This window comes from Chiloscyllium punctatum, chromosome 24 (genome assembly GCF_047496795.1).
Source record: "Chiloscyllium punctatum isolate Juve2018m chromosome 24, sChiPun1.3, whole genome shotgun sequence".
In the NCBI taxonomy this organism is placed as follows: Eukaryota; Metazoa; Chordata; class Chondrichthyes; order Orectolobiformes; family Hemiscylliidae; genus Chiloscyllium; species Chiloscyllium punctatum.
In genome coordinates this window covers 57,607,806-57,624,735 of record NC_092762.1, presented here as the reverse complement: position 1 = coordinate 57,624,735, position 16,930 = coordinate 57,607,806, and the positions used below count along the sequence as shown (strand labels likewise).

The 16,930-nt window shown below is 40.3% G+C and overlaps 1 protein-coding gene across 4 annotated transcripts in view; it reads left to right on the top strand.

The window, feature by feature from the left end:
- The window catches only part of LOC140494573 (phosphatidylinositol 4-phosphate 5-kinase type-1 gamma-like), a 97,453-nt gene that overhangs the window by 47,061 nt on the left and 33,462 nt on the right, over positions 1–16,930 (top strand). For all 4 annotated transcript variants that reach the window (XM_072593905.1, XM_072593904.1, XM_072593902.1 and 1 more), the window contains exons 2-6: positions 3,256–3,287; positions 3,391–3,483; positions 5,040–5,170; positions 12,835–12,952; positions 16,280–16,432. In XM_072593905.1, coding sequence (XP_072450006.1) covers positions 3,256–3,287; positions 3,391–3,483; positions 5,040–5,170; positions 12,835–12,952; positions 16,280–16,432 — 527 coding nt within the window. The remainder of the gene's footprint in view (positions 1–3,255; positions 3,288–3,390; positions 3,484–5,039; positions 5,171–12,834; positions 12,953–16,279; positions 16,433–16,930) is intronic.

Below are 16,930 nucleotides of genomic sequence, written 5' to 3'. Positions count from 1 at the left end.
AACTCTAGAAAATAATCACCAATGCATCCATGATTTCCCGAGCCACCTCCTTCAGTACCCTGGGATGTAGACTATCAGGCCCTGGAGACTTATCAACCTTCAGACCTAACAGTCTCTCCAACACCAAATCCTGGCAAATATAAATTCCCTTCAGTTCAGGTCCTTCAGCCACTGTTACCTCGGGGAGATTGCTTGTGTCTTCCCCAGTGAACACAGATCTGAAGTACCCATTTAATTCTTCTGCCATTTCTTTGTTCCCCGTAATATATTCCCCTGTTTCTGTCTTCAATGGCCCAATTTTAGTCCTAACCATTTTTTTGCCTTTCACATACCTAAAAAAAGCTTTTGCTATCCTCCTTTATATTATTGGCCAGTTTACCTTCGTACCTCTATTTCCCTCTGCGTATTTCCTTCTTAGTAATCCTCTGTTGCTCTTTAAAAGCTTCCCAGTCCTCAGTTTTCCCACTTATCTTTGCTATGTTATACTTTTTCTCTTTTAACTTTATATGTTTCTTAACTTCCCTTGTCAGCCACGGCTGCCCATGCCGCCTCCTGGGATCTTTCTTCCTTTTAGGAATGAACTGATCCTGTAACTTCTGCATTATACACAGAAATATCCGCCATTGTTCCTCCACGGTCCTCCCTGCTAAGGCATTGCACCATTGAACTTCGGCCAGCTCCTCCCTCATAGCCTCCATAGTTCCCTTTATTCAACAGAAGTACTGTCACTTCCAACTGTACCCTCTCCCTCTCAAATTGCAGATTGAAGCTTATTGTATTATGGTCACTACTTCCCAATGGCTCCTTCACTTCGAGGTATTCTCGAGAATTGCCTTCTCCCTGGTCGGCTCCAGCACCAGCTGCTCTAAGAATCCATCTCTGAGGCACTCCACAAAGTCTCTTTCTTGAGGTCCAATACCATCCTGATTCTCCCAGTCTACCTGCATGTTAAAATCCCCCATAACAACTGTAGTAACATCTTTGCGACAGGCCAATTTCAGCTCCTGATTCAACTTACATCCGACATCCAGACTACTGTTTGGGGGCCTGTAGATGACTCCCAAGAGGGTCTTTTTACCCTTAGTATTTCGCAGCTCTATCCACACTGACTGTACATCCCCTGACTCTAGGTCCCTCCGCGCAAGGGACTGAATATCCTCCCTTATCAACAAGGCCACCCCACCCTCTCTGCCCGTCAGTCTGTCCTCACGATAGCACGTGTCGACTCGAATTTTCATTTCCCAGGCCCTGTCCACTTGAAGCCACGTCTCAGTTATCCCCACAATATCGTATCTGCCAATTTCTAAAAGAGCCTCAAGCTCATCTATCTTATGTCTAATGCTTTGTGCATTCATGTTTAGTATTTTTAATTTGTTACTGCTGTCACCCTTCCCATCAACCCCTATTTCACTCATAGCAAAGTTACCACATAGCAAAGTGCAGTTGACTGAGCTAAATGATTCGTAACAAATGGATCTGATTTTATCTCTGGAGACCTGCATCCAGTTGTGAATGGTGTTGTGTATTAAGCACTTTACTGAAGGAGGAAGCTCCTCAAATATTCTAATGATTTGGAGATGCTGGTGTTGGACTGGGGTGTACAAAGTTAAAAATCGCACAACACCAGGTTATAGTCCAACAGGTTTATTTGGAAGCACACTAGCTTTCGGAGCGTCACTCCTTCATCAGGTGGTAGTGGAGGATGTGTTAGGATTGAGCCCTCCACTACCACCAAATATTCTAAGGTTCTGATGCAGAGCCCAGCACTTTAGACAAGGCTGAGGCATTTGAATCCATCTTCAGTTAACTGCCTCCTCCTGAGGTCTGCAACATCACATTTCAGCAATAGTACTGTAGACTTGTGCTCTGGAACTAGGCCACATCACTCGTGCTTTCTACATGAATTCACCCCAGCCAATTACTGCCCTATCAGTTTACTTTGGTCACCAGGAAAGTGACCTGGAAGGAATCATCAATAGTTTTATTATCAAATGATACTTGCAAAGGGATAATTTGCTCACTGATGCTCAGGTTGGGCGATTCAGGTCCTCCTTGGTTTAAACGTGGGCAAAAGAGCTAGAGCTGAACTCCAGTGGGAAGCTGAAAATGACTGCACCTTAAAAAAAATTGGGATCTGGACTACATGGAAGAACAAGGGTGGCAATTGTATGGGAACATCACCTACAAGTTCCTCTCCAATCTACTTACCATCCTGACTTGAAACTATATCATTGTTCCTTCCCTGCCACCAAGTCAAAATTCTGTACTTCCCTTTCTAACAACAATGTGGATGGCTCTACACACAAAGGATTGTAGCAGTTCAATAAAGCAGCTCAATCCTAGCTTGTACAAGGCAAATTAATATAAATGCTGGTCTAACTAACAAAATTCATCTCCCATGAAAAAATTTAAAAATTCTTTCATTTCTTGTAAACATATCCTGAATATAACAAAATAATGGAATTGTTTTCCTCCCAGATTTCTTGGTTGAGAAGACAAAACAAAAGTTAAATACATGTTTACCTTTTGAATTTCACACCGAATACTGCTGAAGTTCTCCATGCTTTATCTAACTTTCATTGTTGATAATTAAACTCTGTTAAATGTCCAAAGCGATGACATGTTGGGCTAAATTCAATTTTGAGATCAGCAGTACAGCAATAGGAACTGTTTTTGAAATATGTGGTTTTTTTTCTGTTTGTAACATACAATTCAAGAATATCTCTTATATTAAATTGTCTAGTATCAACTCAAATGTTCAGGGACACACAATTGCTCTGGGTCCTGTGATCAGTAAGGTGAAAAATCTTCCAGGATTCCTTCTCCTAATTGTTATCCAGTTATATTTGTACATGTGGACTCATTAGGTGAAGCCAGGGTTACTCTGAATTACAGACAAAAATAGAAATTGCTGGAAAGCGTTGGGATTCTGAGTAATCCAAGATGGAGGATGGGAAAAAATTGTGGCTGTAAGAGCTGCTAGTTTTTGAGGTATTTTCAGCGTTGGAGGTCATTCTAGGAGCAGTAATTGCTGTTTTATAAGCTGTTGCATTGTTTTGGAACTTTGGGGGGGGGGGGGGGGGGAAGAGAAAAGATCAAAACAACAGCACTTTAAAAAGAAAGAAGAAAGACAAAGGCAGAGACCACATGGTCTAATTTGCACAACAGGTTATAAAGATGAATGGCCTAATTTTGTTCCTATATTCTTCAAGTCAAATTATGAATTTTACTAATGTTCTTTGTTTTTCTCTACAGAATCGTACAGTAAAAAAGCATGCTTGGCTGAGGTGAGCTTTTACAACTACCCTAAAAGTTTCTTGCATATAATTGTAATGTTTGGTACTTGGCACAAAATTATAATTAATGTATTTAATGTCTTACATTCTTAAGATGCCCTCTTCTTCTGGAAATATCGATGCGCCGACAAGCAGAAAAATTGGACACAGAGGAGTAGATGCTTCTGGAGAAACTACATACAAAAAAGTATTCAGTCATTCCATTGCTTATAAATGTAGTCAAAATAAAATAGGGATTCCCAGTCAGAGTTTATACTTGTGTTTTAATTCTCATGTCATAAACAAATAGAGCTTAATATGTTGAATGCTGTCATAGCTGTGAATTATCAGCAATAATTTATCATCATAAAAAAGAGTATTATAAGAAGGAAAATGATTAGCTCTTTGTTACCTTTCAAATCTGAACACCCTAAAAATCTAGTTAGTGGTTTAAGCAGTGAGGATAGCACAAAGATTAAAGGTCAAGTCTGAAACAAAAATGCTGTATATGTGTCAAGTCAAACCATATCTGAAAAAAGGAGAGCAATTAATATCTTAATGAAGTCCTTTATCAAAACTCAGTCTGAATTTTAATCTCAAATGTTAACCTGCATTAATGTTGAATATTTAATGATCTATAAATGTATTTCTTTCTGGCCAGCCTTTTTTCCTGACAGAAATTGTCTTAAGTAATTTTAACCATGCAAGTCATTCCAAGGTACAACAATTATGTTCTAGAACTTTTCCTTGTGTTATTTCAGTTATTTTCTGTAGTGACAAGGTCAAAAAGGTTCACTGAATACAATTACTTAACAATGATTTCATGATATTATGGAATAGAGATTGTGCTGAGAACCTTGATGTTCAGTAGCCACGCCAATACAAGAGTCGGGATCGTTTGTGTAAGGTAGTCTAAATTTAATTGGACATTTCTGCTTTTTCGATGTATAGATCCATTTGCAAGTTGATAGATTTTGTGCAATGAATTCACTGTCTGCCAGCAACGCCCCTCCTGAAAACTCTTCAAACTCTGCAAGTGCCATCTTTTGCTGAGGCACAAACCTGCAACTTTTGTGCTGTGAAATGAATATGTTTATTGTTTTAAGTTGTGCGCTGAGTAATTAATTAATATAAGTCCTGTAAATGTTGAATTCCTAATATCAGACGTTTTGTTTGGTTGCCAGGAGATACAGTAATTAAATTTGATTCAACTTTTGATTCATGTGCTTGATTTCTACCCTTAAAATATCATCAAAATGTTTGAAATATTGCTGAGACACCAATTTGGAGCTGCCGTCTTTATCAGCTTGGTACATTATTTCCTGCCTGCTAGTCTCATTACATAATCTAAATAAGTTTCTGGGGTCAAGGCCATCAAATGCTTGAGCTTGACTTTGCCTTCAAAGAGAAATGTTAATGACTCGAACAAGATAATTATGGAACGTCCTGTTTATAAACAAAAATCTAGGGCCAGTATGACTTACCAATGGAAATTTTCTTTTGTCAGTACTTTATACTAAAGAAGATATGTTCAGTTGAGAAATTTGTAGAAATGATCAACTTTCTGGGAATACCGTCTGCCATGTATTTATGTCTGGTTAAGTTCTTAAAGCAAGAAAATCACATTTCTTTTTAAGTTTTTTATGTATTTGTTGAACCTCCTCAAAACCTAGACAAGCTTCAGGGCAGGAAGTGAACAGAACATCATTTTTTCTCTATATTGATAAAGGTTAAGCCAACACATCATTATAAAATACATTTCAGACAACCTCATCCACTCTTAAAGGAGCCATTCAACTGGGAATTGGATACACAGTGGGAAACCTCAGTTCAAAACCTGAAAGAGATGTACTGATGCAAGATTTCTATGTCGTTGAAAGCATATTCTTCCCTAGGTAAGTTAGTCTTTATTGCAAATCCCCTTTTCACCACAGATACTTGACTAAAGCAAGTTAGTGTCCTCATGCTTTTTTAAATTGTTAATTTCTATTGTTTTAATTGCTAAGTATTTTGACCACTGAAATCTAGTCAGAGGTAAGGCCAAGTCACTATTGGAAATGTGCCATTTTGTGCATAGCAAAATTCCACAGACATCAAATGAAATGAATGATAGGTTTAATCTGTACTAATGGTTGGGAGAACAATATACCCAGAACAAAAAGAGAAACTCAAGTTATTCTTCAAATAGATCTTTCAATTCCACCTTGGCAGTGCCTTGGCTAAATGTTTGATCTGGAAGATTGCCTTGGTAGCGTATGGAATCCATTGTGATCATGTAATGATGTGCTCAAGTTTTTAATTTGGCTCAAACCTATAATTGTCTGAGTCTGAGGTGACCCTGCTTTGAATGAATCAGACTGATATCTGATGCAAGAATGGTTCACCTTTCTTGTGATAAAAGATTATTTGTTTCCGTATCTCACTTTTGTGCAAGACATTGCTGTTAATAATTTGATTATAGCATTTGTCTAAATGTTGTCTCCCATTTAAGGTAATTTATTGGTTTCAAGTGCTTTTGGACTTTGAGAGATTTACCACTTAATTGCAATTGTCTTCTGTGATTAATGTATTTAATTTTGCCAGTTAATGTGTTAATGCATGATCACAGAAGTTGGGGAAAATAAAACTGGATATCAAATAAGGGGCTTTGATCAATACTTTTCTTTCAAATACCACTTACACTTCCTCTTGTTTCTTCAACTTAACAATTTGTTTACCTGATTACTCCCAGTTAGTTGATACCTGAAAGGACTGGCAGTAAAACAAAAATAAAGGAGACTTGTCACTCCACATACAGTAGCACTTGACACTTAATTTTGGGTGGATAGGCAGGTATTATCCACTGACACACACACTCAATTGACGGAACTGGTCCTCACCCTCAACATCTCCTTTGAATCCTCCCACTTCCTTCAGCTCAAAAGGTTAGCAATGAGCAACCACATGGTTATGCTTGTTATGCTTGTCCCTTATGGAGCGTGAAACAGTCCATCTTCTGTAGTTACACTAGCACCATCACCCTCCTTTTCCTCCACTACATTGATGACTGTATTGGCGCCACCTCATGCTTCCACAAGGAGGTTGAACAGTTCACCAACTTTACTACACCTTCCACCCTGATCTCAAGTTCATCTGGATCACCTCAGACTCCTCCATCCCCATCCTGGACCCCTCCATCTCCGGTGACCAACTCAACACAGACATCTATTTCAAATCTGCTGACTGCCATGGCTACCTCGACTACACCTCCTCCCATCCCCCTCTTATAAAGACATGATCCCTTACTCCCAATTCCTTCTCCTCCACCATATCTGCTCCCAGGAGGAGCATTTCCATTCCAGGACATCCCAGATGGCCTCCTATTTCAAGAACCGCAATTCCCCCTCCCACGTGGTCAACAATGCTCTCCAGCATATCTCCTTCACTTCCACCATTGAACCCCACCCCACCAACCACAACAAGGATAGAACCTCCGTGGTCCTCAACTTCCACCCTACTAATTTTAGGATATAACGCATTATTCTCCGCCATTTCTGCCATCTATGTTCAGATCCCACAGCAGAGATATATTTCCTTCCTCACTCCTATCTGTGTTCCAGAGAGACCATTCCCTCCGTGCCTCTCTCATTAGATCCATGCCCCCCACCAACCCACTCTCCACAGCAGGCATCTTCCCTTGCTTCTGCAAGAGGTGTAAAACCTGCACCCGCATCTCCCCATTCGCCTCCGACCAAGGCCCCAAAGGATCTTATCGCATTCGGCAGAGATTTTCATGCACATCCAAAAACCTCATCTACTGTGTCTGTTGCTCTCTATATGGTCTCCTCTACATTGAGGAGACAGGACGCCAATTCGCGGAATGTTTTGGGGAAAATCTCTAGGGGGTACGCATTAAACGACCCTACTGCTCTATGGCTAACAACTTCAACTTCCCCTCCCACAGTGCCAAGGACGTGCAAGTCCTGGGCTGCCTCCACTGCCGATCTCTAGCCGCCCAATGCCTCGAGAAGAAAGAATGCCTCATCTTTCATCTTGGGACCCTCCAAGCACACAGCGTCACTATCAACTTCTAGTTTTCTAACCTCCCTTCCCCTCACCTCATCCTAGATCCAATCCTCCACATTGGCATTGCCCTCTTGAACTGTTCTACCTGTTCATCTTCCATCCCCACCTATCCACTTCACCCTCCCCTTTGATGGATCACTATCAGCCCCAACTGCATCTACCTATTGCTTACCTAGCTACGTTCCCCCCCCAGCCCCATCCTCCTATTTATCTCCTAGTTCCCTTCCAATCTCCAATCCCCTCCCAACCATGCCTAGTGAAGGGCTTATGTCCGAAACCTCGACACCCCAGCTCCTTGGATGCTGCCTGACCTTCTGTGCTTTTCCAGTGCCATGCTTTTCAACTCTGATCTCAGTCCTCACTTTCTCCAGGTATCATTCTCTACTAGGTGACAGGGCAGAAAGTTGGGTTGGATGGATGAGATAATTTAAAGGTTACTGCATTGAGCAAAAAGCCATCTTTCACAAGAAAATGAGCTACACAGAACTGTGAAGTGAACTTTTAAAAATTCAAGTTGTGGGTCAAATGAATTTGTATTCAACAAAAGGCATTTAAAGGGAGGAAAAGTAAAATTGAAATTACTTTCTTTTAAACTTTGTTAGTTTATTAAAGAATAAATTTGTACCTGTTATCAAGCTGATTCCATATCATAAGTAATATTCTTTATACAAATGTTTTTGTAACCTATTACTTTTGGAATCCATTGTGAAGGTTGAGATTTCTGAATACTTGGAAGTGTATGGTTTTAAAAAAAGGGGGCAAAATCAGCATGGTTTCAAGGTGAGGCCATGCCTGACAAATGTGCTAGGATTCTCTGAGCAAGGAGAGAATGGTTAGACCAAGGAGAGCCAATGAATGTTATCTACCTGGACTTCAAGAAGCCCTTTGACAAGGTGCTGCACAGGAGGCTACTGAATAAGATGGTGTTAAAGGCAAAGTGCTAACATGGATAGAAACTTAGCTGCCTGGCAGGAAGCAGAGAGTGGGGATAAAGGGGTCTTTCTCAGAATGGTAACCAGTGACAAGTGGTGTTCTACAAGGCTGTTTTGGGACCACAACTTTTCGCTTCATACATTAACGATCTAGATGAAGGAACTGAGGGCATTCTGGCTACGTTTGCTAATGATACAAAGATAGGTGGAGGGACAGATAGAATTGAGGAGTGGGGAAGCTACAGAAGGATTTGGACAGGTTAGGAGAACGGCAAAGAAGTGGCAGATGGAGTACAAAATGGAAAAGTGTGAGGTCACGGCTTTGGTAGGCAGAATAGAGGGATGGGCTATTTTCTAAATGGGGAGAAAATTCAGAACTCTGAAGTTCAAAGAGAGTAGGGAGCTCTAGTCCAGGATTCTCTGAAGATAAACTTGCTGTTTGAGGCAGTATTTAGGCAATTGCAATGATGGCATTTATTTTGTGAGGACGTGAATATGAAAGCAGGGTTGTACTTCTGAGACCCTGTAAGGCTCTAGTCAGACCACATTTGGAGTATTGCATGCAGTTTTGGGCTCCACATCTCAGGAAGGATGTCCTGGCACTGCAGCGTGTTCAGAGGAGGTTCACGAGAATGGACCCAGGAATGGAAAGCTTAACATATGAGGAATGTTTGAGAATTCGGGTCTACACTAGATGGAGTTGAAAAGGTGAGGTGTGCAGAGTGGATGTTGGAAAGATGTTTCCACTGGTAGGAGAGATTAGGACCCAAGCGCACAGCCTGAGAGTAAAGAGAAAACCTTTTAGAATGGGGATACGGCAAAACTACTTCAGCCAGAGAGTGGTGAATCTATGCAATTCATTGCCGCAGAAGGCTGTGGAGGCCAGGTCATTGTCTATATTTAAGACTGAGTTAGATAGGTTCTTGATTGTCAAGGGGATCAAGGGTTATCAGGAGAATGAGGTTGGGAAATTTATCAGCCATGATTTGAATAGTGGAGCAGACTTGATGAGCTGAATGGCCTAATTTTTGCTCTTTTATGTCTTGTGGAATACTGTGTACAATTCTGGTTGCCCTTCTATAGGAATGATGTTAGACTTGAGAGAGTGCAGAAAAGATATACAAGGATTTTGTAGGAGCTGGAGGATATGAAGGGAGAAGCTGGGATTTTTATCCCTGCCGCTTCAGAGGCTGAGGGGTGACCTTGTGGAGATATATAAAATCACGAGGAGTATGGATTGGGTGAATAGCCAAGGTCCTTCCCCTGGGGTGGGAGAGTCCAAAACAAGAGGGTGTAGGTTTAAGTCAGAGAGGAAAGGTGTAAAATGGACCTGAGGGGCAACTTGTTTACGCAAAGGGTGGGTTATGTGTTGAGCAAACTAGTGGAAGTGGTAAGGGCGGGTGCAATTACAATTTAAAAGACAGCAGGTTGGATATATAAATGAGAAAGTTTGAGAGGGATATGGACCAAATGGTGGCAAATGGAGCTAGGTCAAATTGGATGTGTGGTCACTATAGGTGAGTTGGACCCAAGGGTCTATTTCTGCGTTGTATGAATCTATCTATCTATCTATCTATCTATCTATCTATATATGTACATAGACACTATACAGTTACATAACATCAGTAATAAAACAAACCTGAATGGAATGGCTGGTGTAATTTTATCAGAAATTGCCAGAAAAACTAAGCAGGTCTGTCTGCATCTGTGGAAAGAAAGCAGAGTTAACATTTTTGGTTCAGTGACCCTTCAGAACTGATTGTAACTAGGAAAAGGTTGGTATAGATGCTGAAGATGTGGTGGGGAAAGGCGGAAGGCATAAATTATATCTGGGCATGGAGCCACAAGAGAGAAAAGCAGTTGGCACACAAAGGAATGGGTAAAGGTCAGCTTGGAATGTATAGCTGATGATGGGAATCCTAAATGGCTGAAAATGGGTTGTTTCTGGCAGCAGACTGAGTGATAACCAGACCTGGTATGTGTGAGTATAGGGGTAAAGGACATGCGAGAAGATGCTCAAGCCCAAAGTATAGAACTCCTCAATGAAGCCAGAAGGTAGCAGCGTTCCCAAGCAGAAAATAAGGTGGTGTTCTTCCAGCTTGCACTGATCTTTGCTGGAGTACAGTAGCAAGCCTGAGACAAAGATGTTGGCCAGGGAACATGGTGGTGTGTTGAATGGCAGGCAACCAGAAACCCAGAATTTGTTTTTCCAGACAGAACATGAGTGTTCTGCAAAGTCATTGTCCAGTCTGTGCTTCATCTCCCTAACGTTGAGGAGACTACATGGTGAGCAGTGAATACAGTAGATTGAGTGAAGTGTAGGTAAATTGCTGCTTCACCTGGAAAGTGTGTCTGGGGCCTGAATGGTGAGGATGGAGGAAGTAAATGGGCAGGTGTTGCACTTTGTGACTGCATGGGAACGTGCCATGGGGGTGTGGGGAGATGTTGGGGTGGAGGAGGAGTGGACCAAGGTATCCTGTGAAAGGCTAACAAGGGAGGGGAATATACGTCTGATGGTGGTGGCATCTTGCTGCAGGGGGATGGGGTGGTGAAATAGTGGCTCATTTCCAGCAATTTCTGATTTTTGTTTCTAATTTGCAGAATCCAAATCGTTGTGGTTTTTATGTTCAGTAATTTTATCAATTAAATGGTTTAACTTGAAATCAATTGAAATGAACATTTTTAATTTTTTTTTCAGCAATAAGCCCTAATGTAAACTCAAATGCTTTCTTCATTGAATTTTAAATGTGACAATTTAGTAAGTAAAAAATAGTCTTGGTGCTTGCATCAAGCTGATCAGTTTCTTATGTGATTTTTAAGCTTCAGAAATATTTTTGCTTTAAAGTCGATTTTATTTCATTTCTTTAAAATAAAACTACTGTGGTGAGATCAAGCAAAAGAGGGATTCTGCAGTTGTGTTAAAAATTCAATTGCTTTATAATATTGAGTTTGACTCACACTGATGACTGAAATGATACATTGGGAACTCCAGAGATAGTGTTATTGAATTACTGCATTGAAAGAAAAGTGAAAGGGAACTCATCATTTTGTGGTCATATTTTAATGCATTTGTGTTGTTTTATGATGATCCCTACTGATGTTTATACTGGATAAGTCCGATCCCAGATAGGAACCTGACGTGATACATCATATTTTATTTACTTTGGGTTTAATTAAGTGGTCCTTCACTCAAACATAAGCATGCAATAATGAAGGATTTGGTTTCACAACAAAATGGAAGTTTATTATAAAATGAAAGTGGATAAAATAGATTAATTCAAAATATCTACTTACAACATAAATTCAGAGATTTTAAACGCAGTAAAAGTATGATGCTATTTATCCTAAAGCTCACTTTTTTATGAATTGAAACAAAATGAAACCGCTTTTGTATGGAATCCAAAACACACCCTGATACAATTCCCAAAAGACAACTTGCAATATGCTCACACCTGAATCCCAAAGTGAGCAGCTCGTGGGTTTAAATCACTTCTATCTTCAGCATTTAGATTAGAACTGTATATCTTTTTCCTAAAGCTCTGACACACCTGAGCTTCCTATGTACTCAGCTTTACATAACCTCTTCAGGGTTTTTATGTCAACACTTCTGTTTTTTGACTAACTATAACTCTTAATTCCAAGGTCATCTAATTCACTTCATCTATCATTCCCTTCTCAGGAGTACTGCTAAATATAGCCATTCCAGTGACAGATTTGCCCCTCAAAATCAAAAGTGAAACTAAAAGTTTGTCTCTTTCAGCTTTTACCTTAAGCTTAAAAAGTGCCAAACCACTTTAATGAACCTTTGAGACCTTTTTATTCACCATGTTGGGTTGCAAACAATTCAAGGTAACCAAAACGTCCATTAGTATGATTAGATTAGATTAGGTTACATTAGATTAGATTACATTACAGTGTGGAAACAGGCCCTTCGGCCCAACAAGTCCACACTGACCCGCCGAAGCGCAACCCACCCATGCCCCTACATTTACCCCTTACCTAACACTACGGGCAATTTAGCATGGCCAATTCACCTGACCTGCACATTTTTGGACTGTGGGAGGAAACCGGAGCACCCGGAGAAAACCCACGCAGACACTAGGAGAAGGTGCAAACTCCACAGTCAGTCTTCTGAGGCAGGAATTGAAGCCAGGTCCCTGGCGCTGTGAGGCAGCAGTGCTAACCACGGTGCCACCATGCTGCCCATGCAAAGCCCATTCACTATTGCCATGCTTCAAAAACAATTTTTAAAATAAATTGCCATGGTTACAAAAATACTTAAGTTAACCATAAATTTCAGTTACACTGAAAATCCCACAGGAAGGTTTATTAACCCCAAAATCAGAATCCTAGACCGCGCATGCACAGCTTACATTCACCATATCATTGGTGTTTAAATTTAAGTTAATTGTTGGGGAATATAAGTGCACTGAGGCAAATTCTTCATTTCAGTGGTGCTTTTTTGGTCTATACTATAAATACGGATTATATTTGGCTACATAAGGTAAATGTAAAACAGTGTAATTCAGGTTTTGGCTCTCAGACTTTCTTTTAATTTGCAGTGAAGGTAGTAATTTGACTCCAGCACATCACTTCCCTGACTTCAGATTTAAGACCTATGCTCCAGTGGCGTTTCGTTACTTTAGGGAACTCTTTGGCATTCGACCAGATGATTATTTGGTGAGTCTGGTTATTTTGAGTACTGGGTATTGTGTTCCAGAATTCCTTTTCGGTTGAATTGTATTTCATACGTGAAACAAAATTATACTTGCTCATTCTCTCTAGTGAATTGCATGGAATGTTATCATGGGCTTTATTGAGGCAGTGACTGTGGGTGGATTTGTGATATTTATTTTAATATGTATAGCATGCTGTGTGACATACAAGATCACAATAGTGGAATTGTAATTTAAACTTGGGCCCTATCTGGAGCCAGTATATTGAATCGTGTAGCCCTGTGATGAACAGTCTGTAACTTTAGGCCTGGAGCAGATGCAAAATGAAATTTAGTGTGACAAGCGTGAATATCATAACACTTCAGTGCTTTGGTTTTACATTTGAATTTTCTCCCACCCAATAAAATGCTCATAACCTCGCATTGGGGAAGGACATTAAATTCTGCTCACTAATTGGTGATCTGAGCTTCCATGTTGGAAGCTAAAGCTAGTCAATCATTCAAGTGTCTTACAAGCAAAACATGAGATCTTCAACTTTATTTATCTTTTATATTAAAATTTTAACTACATTTGTTATTTAAATGAGGTCCTATACTTAACACAAAATGACACTGTATCAAAGAACTAACTGGTTTCATGATTCAAATACCTTCCCGCCCTCCCGTTTTTGTCAGACTGATTCAGGTCATTGTCTTACACTTTCATCAGATTTTTATTGTGTCAGCTATTCTTGAGTTTGTTGCAAGATTAACAATATAAACTGACGATCAACTATGTTGGTGAAGGGTTAGTCACATAAATGGCAGGCAGAAAAGATTGATATTTGTGAGGCCAACATTCTCTCCTTCTTCTGAAATGCCCTAAAACCCTAGCCAGTGTGCCACCCATGCCGATCCCTTGTGACCTTCATTCTGCAAAACCGACGTAATCTGGATTTCTTGTTTAGGTGAGTTGCCAGTGGCTGCTGCCACTTCCCTGGTGACACTGACAGCAGTGAGGATCTGCAACCTCTGAATATTCATCAGCCTTTTGGAGCTGGAATTACTGCTATTCTTTGATTCCATGGAAAGCTGTCTACTGGCTACTTAATGCCTGGCTAGTATTTACTGTGCTGCATATTCCCTGAAAGAAATGAGAGAAAGTGAGAACTGCAGATGCTGGAGAGTCAGTCGAAGAATGTGGCACTGGAAAAGCAAAGCAGGTCAGGCGGCATCCAAGGAGCAGGAGAATTGACATTTAAGGCATAAGCCCTTCATGGATGGGCAGCAAGGTGGCTCAGTGGTTAGCACTGCTGCCTCACAGCACCAGGGACCCAAATTCGATTTCAGCCTCAGGCGACTGTCTGTGTGGAATTTGCACATTCTCCCCACGTCAGCATGGGTTTCCTCCCACAGTCCAAAAATGTGCAGGTTAGGTGAATTGGCCATGCTAAATTGCCTGTAGTGTTTTAGGTGCGTCATTCTGGATGGGTTACTGTTCGGAGGGTCAGTGTGGACTTGTTGGGCCAAAGGGCCTGTTTCCACAAGGGAATTAAATCTAATCTAATGATGAAGGGTTTATGCCCAAAACGTCGACTCTCCTGCTCCTCAGATGCTGCCTGACTAGCTGTGCCTTTCCAGCGCCACATTTTTCGACACCAAAGGAAATAATACAGGTGTCTTGTCATCTCTTCAGTTGATGGGTTAGACCCTTTTGGCTGGATTAAATTCTTTACAACGTTATACAAAACTCCTGTTTAGTCTTTGTTCCAATTCTCCCAAAGTGTTGACGAGATAATGCATCCTGAGGCAGGATCTTATTTTTAATCTAGCATTCACATAGGTATATGCTGAACAATAAAATTGTAAATAATTAACCGAGGGTGAGTATATTTATAAACAAGGTAGTTTGCTGGGCTATCACCAGCAATTTTGGTTGTATTTTTTGTCCATAATTACAACTTTCAGTACTTTCTCTGCAGATGCATTTAGACTTTTAATATATTGTGTATCTGGCAATCAAAATTCTAAAACAAAAGCAAAATATTGTGATGCTGGAAATTTGAAATAAATACAAAGCACTGGAGAAACTCAGGTCTAGCAGCATCTGTGGAGTAGGAAACACTTACTTCCAGTCCAATATTATTTCTTTGGAACTGAAGAGAGGTGAAATGTAATGGAATTTATATTGTAGAAAAAGATGGAGAGAGCAATTGGAACAGAAGGGAAAGTTAGAAAGGAGGTAAGATCACAACTATCACAGAACAAAAGATAAAGGGAGAGTAATGATTGGAGGAAAGAGTGAAATATCCAGAGTAAATATATTCAGCTGTGCTCAAAGCAAAACCAAATAAACCAGACACTGAGGAGTGGAGTGGGGCACCAAATTGAAGAACATAGTTCATTGTCTGAGATTCTTGAACTCTATGATGAGTCCCCAAGGTTGTTAAATGCCTGAACTGAGGTGATGTTCTGCAAATGTGTTGAACTTCATTGGAGCATTGCAGTATCTCTACAGTGGGAATGTGAGCATGATAACAAAATTCATTAAATGGCAAGTGACCAGAATGGTAGGATTGTTGCAGACTGCAAAATGGTTACCCAGACTATGTTCATCCTAATGCAGAAGAAACTGTGTTTTGAGCAGTTATTACAGTAGCCTAGATTGAAAGAAGTACAAGTAAATCGCTGCTTCACCCAGACAGAGTTTTTGGGCTGTGGGTGGTGAGGAGGGAAGGTGTAAAAGGGCCAAATGAGTGTATGGTAGTTGCAATGGGAGGAGAGTGAGGCATTGGGTGATAGAAAAGTGGTCCAAATGTTAAGGATGGAATGGTCCCTTTAGAACTCTGACATGGAAGAGGAGGGAAGATGTATTTGATGATGGCACTATCAAATTCGAAATAGCAGAAATGGTGGAGGATGATGCTTTTGAATACGGATGCTGGTGGAGTATAAAGGGAGCAAAGGGTAACCTATCACAAATCAGGGAGGGAGCAGAAAGGTTCAGATAAGAAATGTGGAAAAATGCTTCAGACATGGCTGAAAAAGGATGGGGAAGGGCAGGATTTCCTCTTGAGTAAAAAGGGAACACCTGTCAGAAGCACATTGTGGAAGGTAGCATTTTTGGTACAGATGTAATTTTACAATCCCTACTCAGTGAGATTCTCTGGTATATATATCTGAATGTTTACAAAGCAAACCTCTAAATGTTTTGTTACTAATAAATGAAGAAATACTGTGGTTTAAATACTTTTCAAGCCACTAAAAAATTAGCTGTGTACATTAGTGGTAAATGTATCACCAAAAGTTGGATTCTGGATAAAGGTTTGCTCTCTTGACCTGTTTTCTCACAGTATTCGTTGTGCAATGAACCCTTGATTGAACTCTCCAATCCTGGTGCCAGTGGTTCTCTCTTTTATGTGACGAGTGATGATGAGTTCATAATAAAGACTGTTGTAAACAAAGAAGCAGAATTTCTGCAAAAGTTGCTTCCAGGTTATTATATGGTGAGTGAATTTTATTACTATCACACCAATCCCCATTTTTATCTGCTCCTCTAATGAAGATCTTGACCCTTGCCGGACTATTGTTCCATAACCATAACATCATCACCATAAACCCTTTGGTACCTCATACAACGGCTACTCACATGAGGCATGACGTGCCGCATGGCAGGAGGTTGTTAGACATATTTGTGTGAAATCTGCACTTCTTATCAGCCAGCAGCCTAACTGCTGTGCAATCTCTGATATATAAATATTTCTATTCCATTTCAATTTATCCATTCATGAAAAATTGAATGTTAATATTAAAATGAAATGACATCCAATGACTGAGGAGAAATTTCAAAATTTAGCATAGGCTGGAACAGGTTGATCACCAGGCTTTGTGCTGCCAGACATTTTGCTGAGATGTTCCTGCCTCAAGACTGTTTTTGACGAGACTGGTTCAAGGGCTACCTTAAGCAGCTGATATCCAATTATGCCTTATAATCAGTCTGTTAG